The 20,923-nt window shown below is 37.5% G+C and overlaps 1 protein-coding gene across 1 annotated transcript; it reads left to right on the top strand.

Moving 5' to 3' along the window:
• The first annotated feature begins 4,978 nt into the window (after nt 1-4,978).
• Nucleotides 4,979-10,649, top strand: LOC130622270 (uncharacterized). The gene is made up of 6 exons (XM_057437711.1): nt 4,979-5,198; nt 5,516-5,578; nt 6,019-6,165; nt 6,747-6,851; nt 7,604-7,705; nt 10,484-10,649. The coding sequence occupies exons 1-6, from the start codon at nt 5,063-5,065 to the stop codon at nt 10,600-10,602; spliced, it is 672 nt and encodes a 223-aa protein (XP_057293694.1). The 5' UTR covers nt 4,979-5,062; the 3' UTR covers nt 10,603-10,649.
• Nucleotides 10,650-20,923: the final 10,274 nt, after the last annotated feature.

Raw genomic sequence — 20,923 nt, forward strand, 5'->3', positions numbered from 1 at the left:
CCTTTTTGCTTAACAACGAGGCTTAGTGATAAGGCAATTTGTGCCTTCTTTTTGCTCCGGCCATTTTTGTATATATTACAAGATATTATAACCTGTAACATTTATATAACGGCGAGATATATCCTATAACCTAAAAAAAAAAAGTACCCAGTCATTTCCATGTGATAACGGACTGAAATCAAGGCACTATTTAGATTCAATATTTTAATTTTTAAAAAATGATATTAAGGTTATGGGTGCCGGGTATGGATCTGATTGCTTCATGATTGACTCATCAAATTCCAAGGGATATGTCTTGGATATTGAACTTCAGGCAGAAGGGGCCAAGGTCAATGCAACCCAACTCGAAAAGTATGTTCCTTTACGCTTTCCCTTCATTCTTGACGACAGGACCAGTTTTGGTAAAAATACATAATGATACCAGCATGCCTGAGCCAAACATGTTATCTGCAAAACATTCAGTTATGGTTAGCGGTAGGCCGGTGATCGGAAGGAACCGGGAAATAATGGCTTATCAAAGAGCTTCACAACTTCTCACAAATGCCAGAAGAGAAAGTACGATTTCTTGTTCTAGGTTAAGTTAGCTGGTGTAGTCAGAAGTAGCATATTTCAATGTGATATATATAACATGTTAAACAGGTAAAGATTGTTGCACAATTAATGGTCATAAGACTGTTATGTTAGATTGCCACGAGCACATTAACGGGAAGCCTATGGGACAACATCAAAAAGTTGTTGTTTTTTCTGCTAAATTAAACCGCTGCAACCCGAAGCACACATTTCATGCCGGCAGTTTTGAGCTACATAAATAGTCTCCCATCCAATAACTTACTATCTGTTCACTAACTCTGATGTAAACTTACAACAAGGGAATCTGTAGGGAAGTTTTGTTTGGCAAAAGCAGTATCACAAGACAGTGTGTAGTATCTGCTGAAAAGTTGAAAAGACATGCAATAAATTACGCGCTTCAAGCAGAGGATCGACGGCCGGAAGGGCCGATATTATAGAGCGCATATGGTTGGTAAATTCTCTAATCGACAGAGATTTATGAAAAAAATTCTTTAATTTTGTAACGCCGCTAATGAATAAAGTTAAAGTACAACGTTCTAATACAATCTCTGCTTAACAATCCACACAACTTGCTATTTAAAATATCCAAGTTTTTATTTATCTCTATATATTTTAGATCGTGGACGTGGATCCTTTTGAGGTCGTGGTGGTAACTTGAGACACAGTTACCGTAGTTTCCCACAAGGACAGTTTCGTGATGTTTGTGTAATTTGTGCACATAGTGTTATAGAAGAGATTTCAGATGTCACTCTATGTAACTTACATTTGTTTGTTTCACTTATCACATTTCTAGTCAACTTTATTAATATCATATCAAGCACCTCGCGGCCTTACAAAATTGAGGAATTATCTAGTATCAAATGTTCAGGGTCCGAAATAGAAATCTCATCCCCAGGGCATCTTGTACCGTACAAAGGAACAATTAAAAAAAAAAAGAAAAAAATCTTGATGACATTTGGACAGCCCACACACACGTTGATTGCTGCCCCGCGCCAATGTCGCAGCTATAAGATGCCCTGGGGACAAGGTTGCCTAGATTTTGGCGGTCTGTTTATTCTCTACAGTTGAAACAATTCGCGCCAATTCAACACACATACTAAACTTTTTTATTAGTTATAAAATATATTTTTGTGATTTAGTAAGTGTGAACATACCGATGTAAATAAACAGAATTTGATTTTTAAGGAAAATTCTTGATGTTTCATTGACGAAGAAGTGCTTATTTTATGTGCTTATTTTTATATAATAAGCACATATGTGCTTATTATATAAATAGGCACTTATGTGCTTATTTTTATATAAAACTTTTAACTCTTCAAGGCAATTTAGCTAGATAGCAACAATTAGTTTAAATGTTGTAGCTGCACTATCTTTCAAAAACTGTAGCCAGTTAGCTAATGGCTAACCCCTAGATAGCTAGCTATATACCACTCATATTTTGTACTCTTAAATCCTTCCTAGGACCTGATAGTATAGTTGTAAAATGTATACCTAGCTGTATATTTTTAAGGCACATGTCGTCTACGAGCATTTGGTCTCTAGCAAAGGAAAGAAGGGCAAGCAAGGGTTGATAAAACAAGGCTAAGGACAGAATCAATGTATAGCTAACTGTGGTTACAAGAAACATCAATTTGTTATTTGTGGTATATTAAACACATTTTTTTTGTTTTTTATATCATATAATGGGTTGTGTTATTGACCCATGATAAAATGTTAGTGGCCCAGATACCCTATCCAAAAAATGCCTTTTGTGCATTTTCTCTGCAGGACAAAGTTTCAAAATCTTGGTAGCTACATGTACAAACAGGACATCCCTTCCCTCTGCTTACTGCTAATACACGATTAAGCAATGCATGTTTTTTTTTAATAAGCAATGAAAAATGTAAAATCAGGCTAAGATATGCTTATAAAAAACACTTCACATCTCATCATCATTTTTTCTTCTGTTTTGGTACTAAAAAAGAGGGTGCTGATAAGCCGCAAACGCCCACATATATACGGGCGAGTTCGGGCAACTTTTCAAAGTTGGCGGTTGTCCCCAAAACCGCCCGCACTTTCCTGAACTCGCCCGGAACATTCCCGAAATGCAATTCCTTGTAACAAACCATGCGGACGATAGTTGGGAAGAAAGCGCTTGAAGAGAAAGGATTTAATAGAGTCTATAATAGAAGTTATTTATAAAGTAAACTTTATCAAAAATCATCAAAAACAGTTCTTTTAAGAACTTCGCTACCATATAGTAATTTTATTTTAATTTTTATAGTTTTTTTGAATTATATTAGTGTCTGTTTTTTTGGTTTTTTTGGGGCATTGTTAGGTTTTTTCGGGCGAATACTTGAATTCTTTTCAAAACACCGAACTCGCCCGAAAACGCCCAAACTTTTGCGGCTTATCGGCACCCTTGTGTACTAAAATAGAACTGCAACATTCAAATGTTTGCTACAATATTTTAATGAATGGACAAGGTCAAGCTTATAAAGTACAGTACTGTATTCCTCTTTTCTTCTTTTATAGTCAAAAACATGCAGGAAAAGGATTATTGTAAAGCATTTTTGAAGGCTTGGCATAATGCTTAAAATTGCCCCTTATCCAAGCCTAGATAGCTTATAAGCGCAATGCTTATAAAAAACATGTATTGTTGTATACAACCCTTTTTTAAAATGTGCATTTTTCATGCATGTTGATGTTACGCTCTTTGATGACCAGTGAATTAAAAAATAAAATAAACTTACAAGACGTTCTTCTCCGCAAATATTGGAAATCGAAAACAAAAGGTAACCCTGAAAATTGCAAACAACAGAGAAACAAAGTCAATAATATGATCAAATATGGTAGAGTGAATTATTTAAAAAATGCAATAAAAGAGAACTCAGACTCACCTGAAACATGGAAATCATTAAAAAAGAAATTTCTAACAAAGCCGAAAAACCAACACTCCTCACACATTCTTAGTAGAAGACAAGATAGTAAATGATTTCGGAACTACTAAACTACATAATTTACGTCCTGTAGGGAACTTTGTTTGGAAATTTTTCCCAAGATAAATAGCTATTCCTACGACTCAAATTTGCATTTCAATCAGTCACAGCTAAGAAACAACTTACCATCGAACTTATTAAAAGAATGTGCTTCTGTGATCTAAACCAATCACTTACATCATAAATAGGTACCTGGTAACTGGCGAAATACCTAATATTTGATTAGATAGTGTAAGGTCAAAGCATGTGACTGGATGGCTAGTAGAAATAAGGGTTTTAAACCAAAGTTAGTGTTGTTTTCAATTAAAAGACGATCAGAAGACGATCAAGAAGGCATATTAGCAAAAATTTCCCCATTGTTTATTATATTAAGCCTATGTTTTCAAAATATTAATTCTTTATTACTATCATATAGGTAATTTCATTTTTGATCAGCATCAGAATCATCACTACCTGGAACAGTTTAGGAATCGACTTTGTATGACTTCATTTGATGGTCTGAGCTTCCATGATAGTAGAAATTTGTAAAAGTTCAAGCGGCATTTATGGTCCTTCAACAAACATATTTTTAATTTATTGGACCTGTACTTTTCTATTGCCTGATCACATGTTTTTGAAAGATATGCAGTCTGGTGACATTTGGGAAAATGATTAAGTTTCATTTTGCAAATATGTGCAAAATATACGACATTCATAATAGTTGTTACACTAGTAAGCATTTAAACTCTATAACTTGTCACATATAATCACCGGCATCAACAAGGTATAAATCAAATCCTTGACACCATTTCTTCTATCGCGTACCAAGACTCAAGAGACCACCCTGTGTGTTGAAAATGGGAGGGCAAGCAATATTAGCTGCTCTAGTCTCAAAAAAAATGTAGCTAGCTATCAAAGGTGCACATACAAGCCTATCAATAAAAAAATAATACCCGAGCAATAAATCGCCTATGGTTACAATGGTTTAGACTGGGTGAGCAATTTGAATAAATGAAATAAGTTTGTAAACGGTTATTTTATCACAGTCTTTTTTATCATTTTATTTATCTTTTTTTATATATTTTGGTTATTTTTTACTGTAAATAATAAGGAAGATAACATTGATTTCCATGTGAGGTGAATTGATATTGCTCAGCCAGTAAAACTTTTTGTGGAGTTTCTCATTTCTCAAGATTGGGTGAGTTTTTTGTGTGAGCAAGAGCAATCGCTCTCCCCTCATTGATAGGCCTGCACATATAAATAATTAGTTAGGAAAATTCAGCATAATTAGTTGTTATACAAGGCTTAGAAACAGAGTTAATAATGATTTGCCAAAGTTTGCTACCATAACTTATAGTTTATTTTAATTTCTATGGCTCACCACCATTGACACTGCTTTTTTATGACCACAAGAATACATTTATGGCAATGCCTTTTGGTGAGCCTAAATGGGCTTATTTCTACATTAATTAATCAATTTTTTAATTTAGAGAATTAAAATATTTATTAAGTATTATACAATTATTTTAATTTCAATGGAAGCTTTTGCAGAATTAAAAGAAGATTTAAAAGCAACTGAAGGATATCTCATTGACAATTGGTTTGAAGATGCCAAAGAAAAAATTGCAGAGAACCATCAAAATGAAAGTGAATATGTGAAAAATGCCAGTGGTAATTTTTTTTGCAAGTTCATAACCTCTTTAAAATATTGTTAGTTTTTTTAACATGACACAGCATTGTCAAGCAGTTATCTCATTGTTGTAAGAATGCTAGCCTACAGGACAATTATACAATGAATGTAAAAAATGAAATGCCTTTTGCATCTCAAGTTTTTTGGGTCACTGGAGCATGCACAGTTTCTTCTTTTTGTTTGAAGACTATCACAAAACCAAATTGACTTAAATAAAATAATTTGCACAGAGAAATGATTGAGCTTGCTTTTCTTAAAGGTTTGCACAACTCAATGATATACCAATTTTAATATTTAGAACAAATCTCGAATCTTCGCAAAGAAGTTCAGAAGTACACACAAAAAGAGAAAGAGTTAGATTGTACGTATGCATTGGTTATATCATAGAGAATGTCTAAGTTTTCTGTGTTTTTCTCATGTGTATTTAAAATTGCTACATTGTGCAGTATGAAACCCTTAGTCAAATGAAACCTTGGTGTAGCTCTGTGTAAATTTTTACCTTAGAATTTGTATTTTGCAGTACGAATGTTCACCTCCAGTACGGAAGGTCTTGGGTTCAAACCACGACCAAGTCATGCCAGAGACTATAAAAAATCTGAATCTATCCTTTCTGCTTAACGTCCAGCGTGAGAATAGGATTGATATCTTAGCCTGTGGTCTAGTTGAGTGGTTGTTGTGCTTGTGCGCCTTCTGGAGCTCAAATGGGAGCTTTAAATGCACTAGGACCCCTTTGTAGGGCCCTTATTGATAACAGTTCCTATAAAAACTGAAGAGGTTAACAACAGCTTTTTTATATTTAAGTGTCATCAGAACAAAAAACAGCTGTTGAAAATTTAACTAACGAATTGAACAGATTGTTGATCGCTAGTGAAGAACAAGTGTCGATAGCCAGCAAAGAACAAGAAAATGTAAAAAGCATGGAAGAGGGGAACGTAAAAATGGAACAGAGTATGTATGCATATATTGTCTTAAAAATTACATTGTTCAAAGGGGCATGCTTAGCCGTCTCGGGGACTCAAGTTAACCCCTGTGATATTATGACTTATGGCTAGGCATTAATATTTGTTAAACAAAGAAATTTTCACTGAAAAATAAGACGACATATATACAGGTGCCTTTTTTTCTAAGAAACCTATAGTAATGGGCTTAGTTTAGAAGTTTCTTTTTTTTATTAATACACTTGAAAATAGTAATGTTTACCATGCTGTGACCAATTTCTTTATTTACCTTTAAAGCATTCATTGGGAAAATTTTTGTCCTAACTTTGTTACCCAATTTGAGATTTTGTTTTCTATGCTTTTTCCTATAATTTTCTGCAACACGTTTTCGTTGAGCTTGACCAATGTGACCAAAAAAAACTATTATGTTCAATTATTGATTACTTTTTTAGGTACTGCTTTCTTGGCCTAAAATTGATGTTTTCAGTAGTTTATACCAGCTTGTTCATATTTTAGTATTTTTGTAAAGTTTTTTTTGTAGTGGTGTTAATGTAATTATTTTTGTTAATTATTATTTTGTTAATTATGTAGGTCTTCAAGAAAAAGAATCAAAAGTTGATACGAAGCTGGAAAAATTGGAAAAGGGAAAGCGTTTCTTTGAAGAAAATTTACAGTTAAAATTAGAAATATTTCCAGGTATTTGTGTGTTTTTAACATTTTCTACCGGTAGCTGTTAGATCTTATGTTGTCACTTACCAAATCTAAGTGTTTCACATATTTTGGCTTGGTTTGCGATTTGAAAAAAATTCACAAGAGCAGACAAAAATTATAGATATGTAATTAAATGCCGTTTAACAACTCCTCCATTACCAGCCGAATAAATGACGTAATTAAAATAGCTCTTTTCAGTTCAGTTTACATGCTTGCCAAGAATCAAAGTCATAGATGATATAAATAACTCGTGCCAAATTAACCTGCGTTAAGAATGGAGAATGGGTCTATTTCTGATACATACAACGTCACGTGGAATCAGTGTGTATTAGTGATTACGAATGTGTTAATCATGCGTTGGTCATAAGTAGTTCATGTTATATGGCTCGTGTGTGTGTGTGTGTGTGTGTTCTGTCCCATTTTTGTTTCAGTGCTGAACAGTAGTAAAAAACATTGGTGAATCTTATTTTTCATTTTCATCAGAGAATGTTTCACCCCGATCGGACCTTAAATCATGACGGGCAAGTATAATCCGTGTTAGTCATATTGAAAAGAACTACAGACAGGCTGTAGTTATAAGCTTGTTTACATATAGAAAATACGCCGCTTTTTTCAGCCCTAGACAATTAGGGGTTCAAGTACTGTCATAACTAAATAGAGATCGAGATGGTTGTTTTTGTAATTATGCGACCGTATTTTAATGAGATTAACTTCTTGAATTTATTTGTCATTTTTAGATTCGCATTTGAAATTTAACTTCACCTGCATAGATGAAGCTGATGTAGATCGAATATTTTCATTTTCGTTAAAAGTTATTGGAACTCCAGGAATTTATAAAGGTCAGTTATTTTGTCAATTAGCGAATTAAAATCAATATAATAATTTTTCAAGACTAGTTACGTATCATTAGCAATAATTTATGCAAGTTATAAGTCTGAACAGATTAAAATGGTCGGTATGTTAGTATTATTCCGCAAAAAAATTTGTCCGGTTTAGGTTTTATTATGTAATATAATTTTATAAGAATCAATCTCACAATAGAAAATAAAAAATTTAGAGTTTGCTTATTAGGGGGAAATGATTGGTACAAAAATTACTTCATAGCAAAACAACCTTACAATAGGATTATTTCGCACAATTAAGAAAAATCGTTAGCCCGTGGAAAATCCACGGGTTTGCCCGTCGCAGCTAAGCTACCATTTTGTGTGACAGACAGACAGACGGACAGACGTATACGGGCATTATAATATAGATTTTTGCGGTAGAATTTTTAGCGAGATAAAAAGAAAAGAATATACAGAATCTGCAACAGATTTTTGCTAGCGAGTCACTTCTTGAATCATTTTGTTGCTATTACAGACGTTTATAAAATAAAATTCTTCAGGAAAAACTAAAAAATATGCACCTATTTATGTCATGTTTTGACTAAGATATCCAATGAAAAAGACCGTAATAATTTGTAGTCTGTTAAAATACTTACTTGCGAATTTTACAATAAATTTTAAGGATATTTTGCAGAAAGCAAATATTGTTCTTAGAAAGCACTACAGTAGACTCCCGGTTATTCAAACCTGCACTTATTCAAAATTCTCGGTTATTCGAAGCGATTTTCATTCCCCTTGAATTTTCTAACTCGTTTTAGAGTAAATCTCTCTCAGTTATTCAAACTTCAGTTATTCGAAAATTCGTTTATTCGAAGTGGTTTTCTAACCCCCTTGGCTCAATATTCTCTCAGTTATTCAAAATTCTTGACAATAGCTGGAGTAAAAGTGAGAATTTTCAACTTCAAACACTTTTTATAAAAGAAAACTAGTCTTTATTCCTAAAAATAAAACTATGTACGAAGCAATTTTTTTTAAAAGTTGAATGCTTTCACCATTTCCAGAAAATTCAAGCAAACAAGGGATTCGCATTCCTTTGTCATCACCCATATTTATCGCCTTACCTGTGACTTTTACAAAACAACTATTCAATGGATCTGATCTTAGGAAGTAAAATATAGTCTTTGTATATTTTCTACTTAGTCCCTTTGGTAAGTGACCCACTACGTTATTCTCCTTGTCGTCAAGGACAGCCACAGCATATAAATATGTATATAATATGTATATATATAAATGTAACCAGCACTTTACCGAGGGCAAAAAGCAAACTTTTATTGAAAACTATTTCACAAACACTTCATAAGAATATAGATATGAAGAATGGTTATTGTTGATGTTTGTTTTACGTAAACATTATATTCGTATATTTTAACGTTTGAAACACTCGTTGCGTTTAAAACTGTAGAGTAGAAACTTGATATGACTACTTTTTTTATTCAAATCCCTCCAAAAAATCCGTCAGAGTGAAAATTGGACCAAAATAAGAAAATTTTCAGTTATTCAAAAATTCGGTTTTTTGAAGTAAATTCCTATCCCCCGTGGAGCTTCGAATAACCGGGAGTCTACTGTATTTGGATCGCCTATAATAATATGGAAGTTATGTCCGTCTGCGCCCCCCAAAGTTGATCTCTTATTTTCCACTGAATTTGCCGACCGAGTTATGTCCAATTTCTTAATTTTTCTGTGGTTACAGCGCGTCGTCAATGCATTTAGACTTACGTCAATGCCTTTAATATGATTGGTGAAGTTATTGCATTGCAATTATAACTTTGAGGGCAAATAACTTGAAACAAGGTAATGACGTCAGTCATTTTTTACCGCGTGAGAAACTAGGGACAACCTGGGACCAAATTTAATAAGTTTCCTAACCCTGAGTGCCCGAATCAATTTCGAAATCGACGGGTTGATGACGTCATTAAAACGCCTTTAAACCCCAATATCTCTTCAACCGTTGGACAAAAGTACTGGCAACGGGTATACAAATTTCTTTGGTGGGTATTGGCTGACGTGGGCAAAATTTTTAAACCTTATATCTCCACGTTCGTCGAAAACATACGATCCTTTACATTATTTTGCTCAGTATTTCAACCTCTACACATTACAGTAAAATAAATAAAAATACTAAAAACAAATTAAAAGTAAATTAAAGTAGAACAAAATTAAAGTAAACAGAAAAGAAATTATTAAAATAAAAACGTAGTTTTAAACTGCCAACAGAAATATCGTCTTATTTCGGGCGAATTTTGCTTCCTATTTCAATAAAAAGCCGGTAAAAATAATCAGTTGGTAAAATTGATTGTGCCGTCAGTGAGTCAAGAAATTGGACACCTGATTGATAGTTAAAAGATCTTAGTAGTAGCAAGTTCCTAACTAACCCTGTGACTTTTTTACTAACTGGAAAAACATGAAAATACACTTAATTTATCAACAGTTGGTTGTTTTGTTTTGTGAAAGCCTTCATTAAGCTTATGAATCCGATAAAAGAAACATCTTTAACTGAAAACGGAACAAAATTGCACCATGTTAATACCAAACAGGCTGAAAAGAAGGTTTGTAGTCAAATAAAATTTTAGGAAAGAGGGGGACTTAGTTGTTGACTCTTCAAATTAGTGACTTTCCCTGATACTGTTCCTGTCAAAGAAAGAGATGCCTATTTTAAAGAAATTTTCCGAAAAATAAAAAATAAAAAAAAATCGAGCAGTAAAGCAATATTCATTACTGTGTATGCATTTATAGTTATAGATTGTTGTCCGCCAATCAAAGATGTCGACATATTGCTAGCAGAGTTGAACAAGAGCAATGACCTGAAAGGATTTTTATGCAAAATGAGAAAAGGCTTTAAAGGTTGTCTATAAATAAATATAATAAATAATGTAAATAATAAAATTGTGATTGGACCAAATTTTGTGTTTTATCTAATTCGATTCTTCTGTATAACTATAATTTACACAGGATCTCCTCAATCTGGTCCTGTTAGATACAAAACTGAAACTTCAGATCTTAGACATTTTAGGGGCACTCCGTTAAGCATGCTAAAGTAATTAAAAAAATATGTCAGGCACGTCCATATGAAAGTCCGTAAGCTTGAAAAGTTATTTACATCAGTTTTAATGTCAAAATAAAGGTACCACTTGGAGGTATGGGGTACGGTGATGGGGAAAAGTACAAGACAATAGAGATCAGGTTCATAGATTCCTGTCGATTCATGGCATCATCACTGGACGGATCAGGTAAAGGCGAACGTATCATCAATGGCAAAGTTCATTGACAAAGATGATACCTTCAGGGTGATGCTTCGAAAAGGTGTGTAACCCTATGAGTACATGGATGGATGGCAGCGATTCGAGGAGTTGGAGCTACCTCCCAGGAATGCGTTATATAACAAGCTGAATATGAAGAACATCAGCGACAGGGACTATACCTATGCAAAAGAGGCATGGGATATCATTACCCCAGAGGGTGATAATGTTACTATGGGCGACTACCATGACATATACCTGACCATAGACGTCCTACTGTTGGCCGACGTATTCAAGACATTTCGAGGCGTCTGCTTGGACAATTACAGCCTTGATCCCGTCCATTTCTACTCTGCACCCAGGTTGGCATGGAAGGCAGCACTTAAATTTACCGGGATCAAGTTAGAACTCCTTACCGACCTCGGCATGCTATTGATGTTCGAAAAAGGTATTCGAGGAGGTATAACACATACCGTACACCGGTATGGCAAGGCCAAAAACAAGTACATGGGAGAGCAGTACGATCCAGAGGTTGAATCCTCCTACCTGCAGTACCTCGACGCGAATAACTTGTATGGATTGGGAATGCGTCAAGACAATGTTGCAATGTTGAGGCATTCACCGAAAGGCGGGTCGGGAAGCTCGTTGATGACAATAGGCATGGGTACATCTTGAAGGTTGATATTGACTATCCAAGAGAGTTACATGACAAGCATAACGAGCTGCCGTTCCTACCCGAACGCAGGACGGTCCACAAGGTCGAGAAATTAGTATCGAATTTGGAGGACAAGCATAAATATGTGGTGCATATCAGGGCACTTCACGAGGCTTTAAAAAATGGGCTTAAATTGAAGAAAGTGCGCAGAGTGATCTGATTCAATCAAAAAGCATGACTAAAGGGCTATATCGATCACAACACGAGGCTGAGAACAAACGCCAAAAACGAGTTCGAAAAGGATTTCTATAAGCTGATGATTTTAAGTGTTTTAAGTGGCAAAACGATGGAGAAAATTAAAAATCACCGCAATATCCAGCTGGTCACCAACGAAGACAAGTATACGAAGCTTGTAATAAAGCCACATTTTAAGGGTGTATATAGGCCAGGCCATCCTTGACATGTCCAAAATGGTAATGTATGAGTTCCATTACGATTTCGTGCAACCAAAATATGGTAGCAAATTACAGCTCTGCTACATGGACACAGACAGCTTCGTTTACGATATACGAACGGAGGACTTCTACAGGGATATCGCCGACGATGTTGAGGCACGCTTCGATACAAGTGCGTATAATGCGGATGATGGAAGGCCTCTCCCTATAGGCAAAAACAAGAAAGTGGTAGGCTTGATGAAGGACGAATTAGAAGGCAAAATCATGACAGAGTTCATCACCCTGAGAGCTAAACTTTACGCCCATAGGAGCCTTAACAAGGAGGGCGGTGACAGGAAAGCCAAGGGCGTCAAAAGATGCGTAACCAAGAAGTCGATAACCTTCGATGAATACCGGCAGTGTCTGGAAGAGGGCGTTGATGTCTACAAAAGCTAGGTCTTGATTCAAAACAAGGGGCATCAGGTATATACCCACGAGATATCGAAGTTGGCACTCAACAGGGCAGATGACAAACGGATCGTGCAATCCGACCAGATGACAACGCTGACCAGAGGTCATTACCGCCTAGTGCCCACCCGGGAATAAAATGGAGGTGTGCACACTAATCGCCATACTCCTTCCCTATGCTCTTTTTTTTAAAAGTTGAATGCTTTCACCATTTCCAGAAAATTCAAGCAAACAAGGGATTCGCATTCCTTTGTCATCACCCATATTTATCGCCTTACCTGTGACTTTTACAAAACAACTATTCAATGGATCTGATCTTAGGAAGTAAAATATAGTCTTTGTATATTTTCTACTTAGTCCCTTTGGTAAGTGACCCACTACGTTATTCTCCTTGTCGTCAAGGACAGCCACAGCATATAAATATGTATATAATATGTATATATATAAATGTAACCAGCACTTTACCGAGGGCAAAAAGCAAACTTTTATTGAAAACTATTTCACAAACACTTCATAAGAATATAGATATGAAGAATGGTTATTGTTGATGTTTGTTTTACGTAAACATTATATTCGTATATTTTAACGTTTGAAACACTCGTTGCGTTTAAAACTGTAGAGTAGAAACTTGATATGACTACTTTTTTTATTCAAATCCCTCCAAAAAATCCGTCAGAGTGAAAATTGGACCAAAATAAGAAAATTTTCAGTTATTCAAAAATTCGGTTTTTTGAAGTAAATTCCTATCCCCCGTGGAGCTTCGAATAACCGGGAGTCTACTGTATTTGGATCGCCTATAATAATATGGAAGTTATGTCCGTCTGCGCCCCCCCAAAGTTGATCTCTTATTTTCCACTGAATTTGCCGACCGAGTTATGTCCAATTTCTTAATTTTTCTGTGGTTACAGCGCGTCGTCAATGCATTTAGACTTACGTCAATGCCTTTAATATGATTGGTGAAGTTATTGCATTGCAATTATAACTTTGAGGGCAAATAACTTGAAACAAGGTAATGACGTCAGTCATTTTTTACCGCGTGAGAAACTAGGGACAACCTGGGACCAAATTTAATAAGTTTCCTAACCCTGAGTGCCCGAATCAATTTCGAAATCGACGGGTTGATGACGTCATTAAAACGCCTTTAAACCCCAATATCTCTTCAACCGTTGGACAAAAGTACTGGCAACGGGTATACAAATTTCTTTGGTGGGTATTGGCTGACGTGGGCAAAATTTTTAAACCTTATATCTCCACGTTCGTCGAAAACATACGATCCTTTACATTATTTTGCTCAGTATTTCAACCTCTACACATTACAGTAAAATAAATAAAAATACTAAAAACAAATTAAAAGTAAATTAAAGTAGAACAAAATTAAAGTAAACAGAAAAGAAATTATTAAAATAAAAACGTAGTTTTAAACTGCCAACAGAAATATCGTCTTATTTCGGGCGAATTTTGCTTCCTATTTCAATAAAAAGCCGGTAAAAATAATCAGTTGGTAAAATTGATTGTGCCGTCAGTGAGTCAAGAAATTGGACACCTGATTGATAGTTAAAAGATCTTAGTAGTAGCAAGTTCCTAACTAGCCCTGTGACTTTTTTACTAACTGGAAAAACATGAAAATACACTTAATTTATCAACAGTTGGTTGTTTTGTTTTGTGAAAGCCTTCATTAAGCTTATGAATCCGATAAAAGAAACATCTTTAACTGAAAACGGAACAAAATTGCACCATGTTAATACCAAACAGGCTGAAAAGAAGGTTTGTAGTCAAATAAAATTTTAGGAAAGAGGGGGACTTAGTTGTTGACTCTTCAAATTAGTGACTTTCCCTGATACTGTTCCTGTCAAAGAAAGAGATGCCTATTTTAAAGAAATTTTCCGAAAAATAAAAAATAAAAAAAAATCGAGCAGTAAAGCAATATTCATTACTGTGTATGCATTTATAGTTATAGATTGTTGTCCGCCAATCAAAGATGTCGACATATTGCTAGCAGAGTTGAACAAGAGCAATGACCTGAAAGGATTTTTATGCAAAATGAGAAAAGGCTTTAAAGGTTGTCTATAAATAAATATAATAAATAATGTAAATAATAAAATTGTGATTGGACCAAATTTTGTGTTTTATCTAATTCGATTCTTCTGTATAACTATAATTTACACAGGATCTCCTCAATCTGGTCCTGTTAGATACAAAACTGAAACTTCAGATCTTAGACATTTTAGGGGCACTCCGTTAAGCATGCTAAAGTAATTAAAAAAATATGTCAGGCACGTCCATATGAAAGTCCGTAAGCTTGAAAAGTTATTTACATCAGTTTTAATGTCAAAATAAAGGTACCACTTGGAGGTATGGGGTACGGTGATGGGGAAAAGTACAAGACAATAGAGATCAGGTTCATAGATTCCTGTCGATTCATGGCATCATCACTGGACGGATCAGGTAAAGGCGAACGTATCATCAATGGCAAAGTTCATTGACAAAGATGATACCTTCAGGGTGATGCTTCGAAAAGGTGTGTAACCCTATGAGTACATGGATGGATGGCAGCGATTCGAGGAGTTGGAGCTACCTCCCAGGAATGCGTTATATAACAAGCTGAATATGAAGAACATCAGCGACAGGGACTATACCTATGCAAAAGAGGCATGGGATATCATTACCCCAGAGGGTGATAATGTTACTATGGGCGACTACCATGACATATACCTGACCATAGACGTCCTACTGTTGGCCGACGTATTCAAGACATTTCGAGGCGTCTGCTTGGACAATTACAGCCTTGATCCCGTCCATTTCTACTCTGCACCCAGGTTGGCATGGAAGGCAGCACTTAAATTTACCGGGATCAAGTTAGAACTCCTTACCGACCTCGGCATGCTATTGATGTTCGAAAAAGGTATTCGAGGAGGTATAACACATACCGTACACCGGTATGGCAAGGCCAAAAACAAGTACATGGGAGAGCAGTACGATCCAGAGGTTGAATCCTCCTACCTGCAGTACCTCGACGCGAATAACTTGTATGGATTGGGAATGCGTCAAGACAATGTTGCAATGTTGAGGCATTCACCGAAAGGCGGGTCGGGAAGCTCGTTGATGACAATAGGCATGGGTACATCTTGAAGGTTGATATTGACTATCCAAGAGAGTTACATGACAAGCATAACGAGCTGCCGTTCCTACCCGAACGCAGGACGGTCCACAAGGTCGAGAAATTAGTATCGAATTTGGAGGACAAGCATAAATATGTGGTGCATATCAGGGCACTTCACGAGGCTTTAAAAAATGGGCTTAAATTGAAGAAAGTGCGCAGAGTGATCTGATTCAATCAAAAAGCATGACTAAAGGGCTATATCGATCACAACACGAGGCTGAGAACAAACGCCAAAAACGAGTTCGAAAAGGATTTCTATAAGCTGATGATTTTAAGTGTTTTAAGTGGCAAAACGATGGAGAAAATTAAAAATCACCGCAATATCCAGCTGGTCACCAACGAAGACAAGTATACGAAGCTTGTAATAAAGCCACATTTTAAGGGTGTATATAGGCCAGGCCATCCTTGACATGTCCAAAATGGTAATGTATGAGTTCCATTACGATTTCGTGCAACCAAAATATGGTAGCAAATTACAGCTCTGCTACATGGACACAGACAGCTTCGTTTACGATATACGAACGGAGGACTTCTACAGGGATATCGCCGACGATGTTGAGGCACGCTTCGATACAAGTGCGTATAATGCGGATGATGGAAGGCCTCTCCCTATAGGCAAAAACAAGAAAGTGGTAGGCTTGATGAAGGACGAATTAGAAGGCAAAATCATGACAGAGTTCATCACCCTGAGAGCTAAACTTTACGCCCATAGGAGCCTTAACAAGGAGGGCGGTGACAGGAAAGCCAAGGGCGTCAAAAGATGCGTAACCAAGAAGTCGATAACCTTCGATGAATACCGGCAGTGTCTGGAAGAGGGCGTTGATGTCTACAAAAGCTAGGTCTTGATTCAAAACAAGGGGCATCAGGTATATACCCACGAGATATCGAAGTTGGCACTCAACAGGGCAGATGACAAACGGATCGTGCAATCCGACCAGATGACAACGCTGACCAGAGGCCATTACCGCCTAGTGCCCACCCGGGAATAAAATGGAGGTGTGCACACTAATCGCCATACTCCTTCCCTATGCTCTGATTGCCTATGTACTTTTCCGATATCGACTATTAATAAAGAGAATGAGTCAGCTTGCAGAAGTATTCGATACGGCCACCTCTGCGGAATATGAACATGTAGAGCCTTCAATAATAAACGTCAAATTTTAAAGGAGCCCGTACTACTATTAGGGAATGAAGATAAGTAGTTTTGACTTCCTTTCACACCTTTACCCCGTCAAAACCCCGCTTCCACCACCTCCACCCCCACCCCAGCCCCTTCCCACCCAAAATCGGTAAATCCGACAGCATCCGAAAATAAATCCGATAAATTCCGATCCCCGATAAATCTAACGCATGCGCACACGCCGATAGTAATAATGTTGACTTCAACAAAATTTAGCGCATGCGCAATCGAGTAGGGGAATTCCCTTACTCAAGGATCCCTTGCCTAGGTCGGGATAATAAAGATGAGTTGGAGGCAAGAAAGATGGAAAAAATTGGTTGAAGAGGATCCCCCAGTGGTAAGATATGTAATGGACCAATTCAAGACCCAGGAAATGTGCAACAAGGTTGTTCAAAAGAACCCCTGGCTATTCAAGTATACCCCCGACAGGTTCAAGACGCGGGGCATGTGCACCGGTTGGGGAGTATCCAGGGATGCTCAGACATGTTCCGGACAGGTTCAAGACGCGAGACATGTGTAGTATGGCGGTTCAAGATAGGCCCCATCTACTCGAGTTTGTTCCGGACTGGTTCGTGACCAGGGACATGTGTAGCAGCACTGATCCTCGATTGCTCGATGCTTATCGTCAGCGGAAAGCGGAGAAGGCAAGGATTAAGGAGGAGCTAGCTCCGGTTGCATGGCCTCCTGACAGAGTCATTGATTGGTACTTTTCGGAGGATGAAAAGGCGGATCTCGAGCTCTTGTGGAGTAAATAAACGATGAAAAAAAATCTTTTGAATGATTATATAATAAATGCCTACTCATTTAAAACTAGTTGATATACTCGGAGATGCAGTAGTCATGGTCTTTATAGCCGGTGTTGGTATTACTCTTCCACTTATGGCTTTTGCCTTGATACAGTAATCAGATAAGGAAGATGAACTTGAATTAAGGATCCAGGACCTGGAAGATCTCCAAAATAAAAATGAACCGGTTTCAAGAAATATGCAATAGGAACGTCGACGTTAACCCCTGGATGCTCCAATACATACCACACTATTTCAAAACGCGTGACATGTGTACTTTGGCGGTTGAAAGGGACCCTGTGGTATTCGCGTATGTCCCCGATCATTTCAAAACCCAAGACATGTGTACCAGAGTGGTTGAGTGGTATCCCGGGATGTTCGATTATGTTCCCGATCGATATCGATCCGGTGTTACTCAAGCTCTATCAAATAAACATGAAGCAATGCGATGAGTGTGAAAGGGTGCTCGATGAACACGACAGATGTCGGTGTGGAAGAAGGTTTCTAATCAAGTCCAAGCTGCTCTGCTGATCCTGCTATTATGAACACATCACGTATAATGGAGGTTGGGATTCCATTTTGTACAATAAAATGGAATCGAAAACCTTAAATTTTTCAGGAATTGAAGTATCAATCACGAATATATTATTCAATATAGACTCGAAAATCATGAAACCATCAGAAGTAGATGTGAACAAGGTCGTGATATCGTCGATGGTGGATTTTTCAGTTAATAACAACACTATCAAATTCAAGCGATTCTACGTGGGATACAAGGTGGAAGACGACAAGATCACATCCCTTTGTATCCAGGCTCCCAAACAGAAAAGCTATGGCATTCAAAAACATAATGAGACCGCCAAGTGGAAGGTGTGCTTCAACATCGATCCAGAAAATACGAAGCAGGCCGAATATATCAGGTGTTTGAAGGAGATCGATTTCCGGATATGCGGGCTGGCCAGAAATTACAAGCCTCCTATAATAAAATATATATGCGATACTTCACCCATCGGAGAGAGAACAATCCCTACTTTTTGCCAGCAGAGCACAAAGTATGAAGATGATAAGCAAATCAGGAAGATAACTACAACCTTTTTTCAACAGGCATCAGCAACTGGTTAATCCGACTATTTATGATGGGAAGAGACGATCGATTGTGGCAGCCATAACATACAGGGATGTGTATTTTTCGTCGCTGGATAGTTTTGCAAAAAAAAGCTTCGAGATCCGACAGGCAATGATCACTGGAGTTCATGACATACCAAAGCAATCACTGATGATTGACGTGGATGATGGAGATTTTTCAGGAGATGAAGCCGACAAAGCTGACTCTCTACCATCCCATGACTATGTAGATCGTGAGTAAGAAAGTTTGCATGGTTGTCTTTCAGCCATGGAAACAAACATGAATGTTAATGAACTGAAAAAAGAAGCCAAAGCCCTGAGTATTAAGGAGTACTCCAATATGAAGAAGGATAAACTCCTCTCCGCGATCCGCAAAGCCAAATACAAGGACGCCTCAACTAAGACTGATGGTCCTTACTGTGAACCTTGCTGTACCATTGCTGAGCAGAAAAATTTCGAACAATGCAAGAGAGAGCTAGCTGAAAAGCAGCGTGGTGTCGTATATGACTGTGGTCTTATCATCGATTGAGATACTGGAGAAGTGCTCGGTTTCGAGTAGCATGTGATCTAGTGTGCTGTTTAAAACACTAGATTATGAATAAGCCGGTGGCTCCTCTACATACCGCTTACATGTTGCGCAGATTGTAGTTTTTTCAATAACTCGTCGTTCGCTTCCCGTCTGCCTTGTGCCACAAGCTGCTGTCTTTCCTGCTCATTGATACTATCTACGATCTTCTTGACACGCTGTCTTATCTGCTCCTTGAGAACCATATACTTCTGTTTCTCCTGCATAATAAGGCTGAACTCATAGTCACTGATGACACCGTTCTCAACAGCCTTGCTGACCAAGTCAACGACTGAGTTCAGCTTCGTCTCCGCTAGTAGTCTGATGCTTTCATGCTTCTTGCTCTTTGCATCAAGCCTTTTCCCTGCATTCCAAAGTCCTGCTTGCCCAATCCCTACAGCAATCGTGATCCCATCCATAGCTATGCATAATGGAGCTCCCAAGCCTGTTGCTAGTGTTCCTATGCCAACACCAGAGGTAATAACCGAAATCGATAGTAACCCGTGGTCACAGAATCTAACCCAGGCCGCATGCATTTTAAATATTTTTGTGAGCCCGTCCCGCTCTTTGATCTCATCAAGATATTGTTCCACTCCTTCGATTTTCTTCAGTCTATAGACTTGTGAACTGTCCTCCTCCGTACCCCCTGGAGGTGCAGAAGGTAAGCTCGGGTAAAGCTTTGTAATATCTGTCATTTATTCTATGAGCAAATGCATACTTAAACCGACGAACGAAACATTCTTGTGGTGGTGGTGCTCGTCTGTCAGCATAAACTCGAGTCGATTTGTTGAACCCTTCAAAGGAAGGTACACGGAGTTATCAAAAGTCCATGTGAGCACATCTCCCCAGGCATTCAATTCTTTTGTGGGTAGTACGGCGAGAATCTTTTTCCGTTAAATGGGAACTCATCCTCATTCAACTGAGGGCGTACGAGTCGTAACCGTTGGTACACGTCAGTCTTGTAAGCTGAATCGTAATCTCCCTTCTGGTAGTACTTCTTGCGAGGATCGAAGGGTAGACCTAGGAGCTTGGGAAGTGCTTCACCAAAGACAAATGTATACCCGCCATTGACCCGGAGCCTACACTCTCCGTTCTTCAACACAAACAGTTGGACCTTACCTTGTGCTTGAGTGTTGACAATGGCTGCCAGATCTTCGATTTTGTACAAACCGTTCATGATCTCGATGCGGAGCTCTTCCTGATTAGGTCCTACTTTACGTATGGTAAAGTCGTTGTTACTGTAGATGTTCAACCATGTAGTTCGGATACTGATCGATTTTAAAGCGATCCTTGTATACTCCCCTAGGTAGTCGTCAAAAATCGTAGGTTTCTCTATATCTGTAACATACAGCTGTCTCATGTTTCTTTAAAGAAACAATGAACATTTACTCGTATAATCCAAAGGCAATATATGCCCCCAATCACGGGAGATACCTGGAACAGCTTAGAGGTGAGGATCTCATAGTGCAGGACATCGTTATAGATGCCAAAGGGTCCTCGTTCAAGGTTAAATTCCCTGATATCTTCGTGCTCTACGTGTCTCATAGTAACCCTCCAGTCGATGA

The sequence above is a fragment of the Hydractinia symbiolongicarpus genome, chromosome 12 (assembly GCF_029227915.1).
Source record: "Hydractinia symbiolongicarpus strain clone_291-10 chromosome 12, HSymV2.1, whole genome shotgun sequence".
NCBI lineage: Eukaryota > Metazoa > Cnidaria > Hydrozoa > Anthoathecata > Hydractiniidae > Hydractinia > Hydractinia symbiolongicarpus.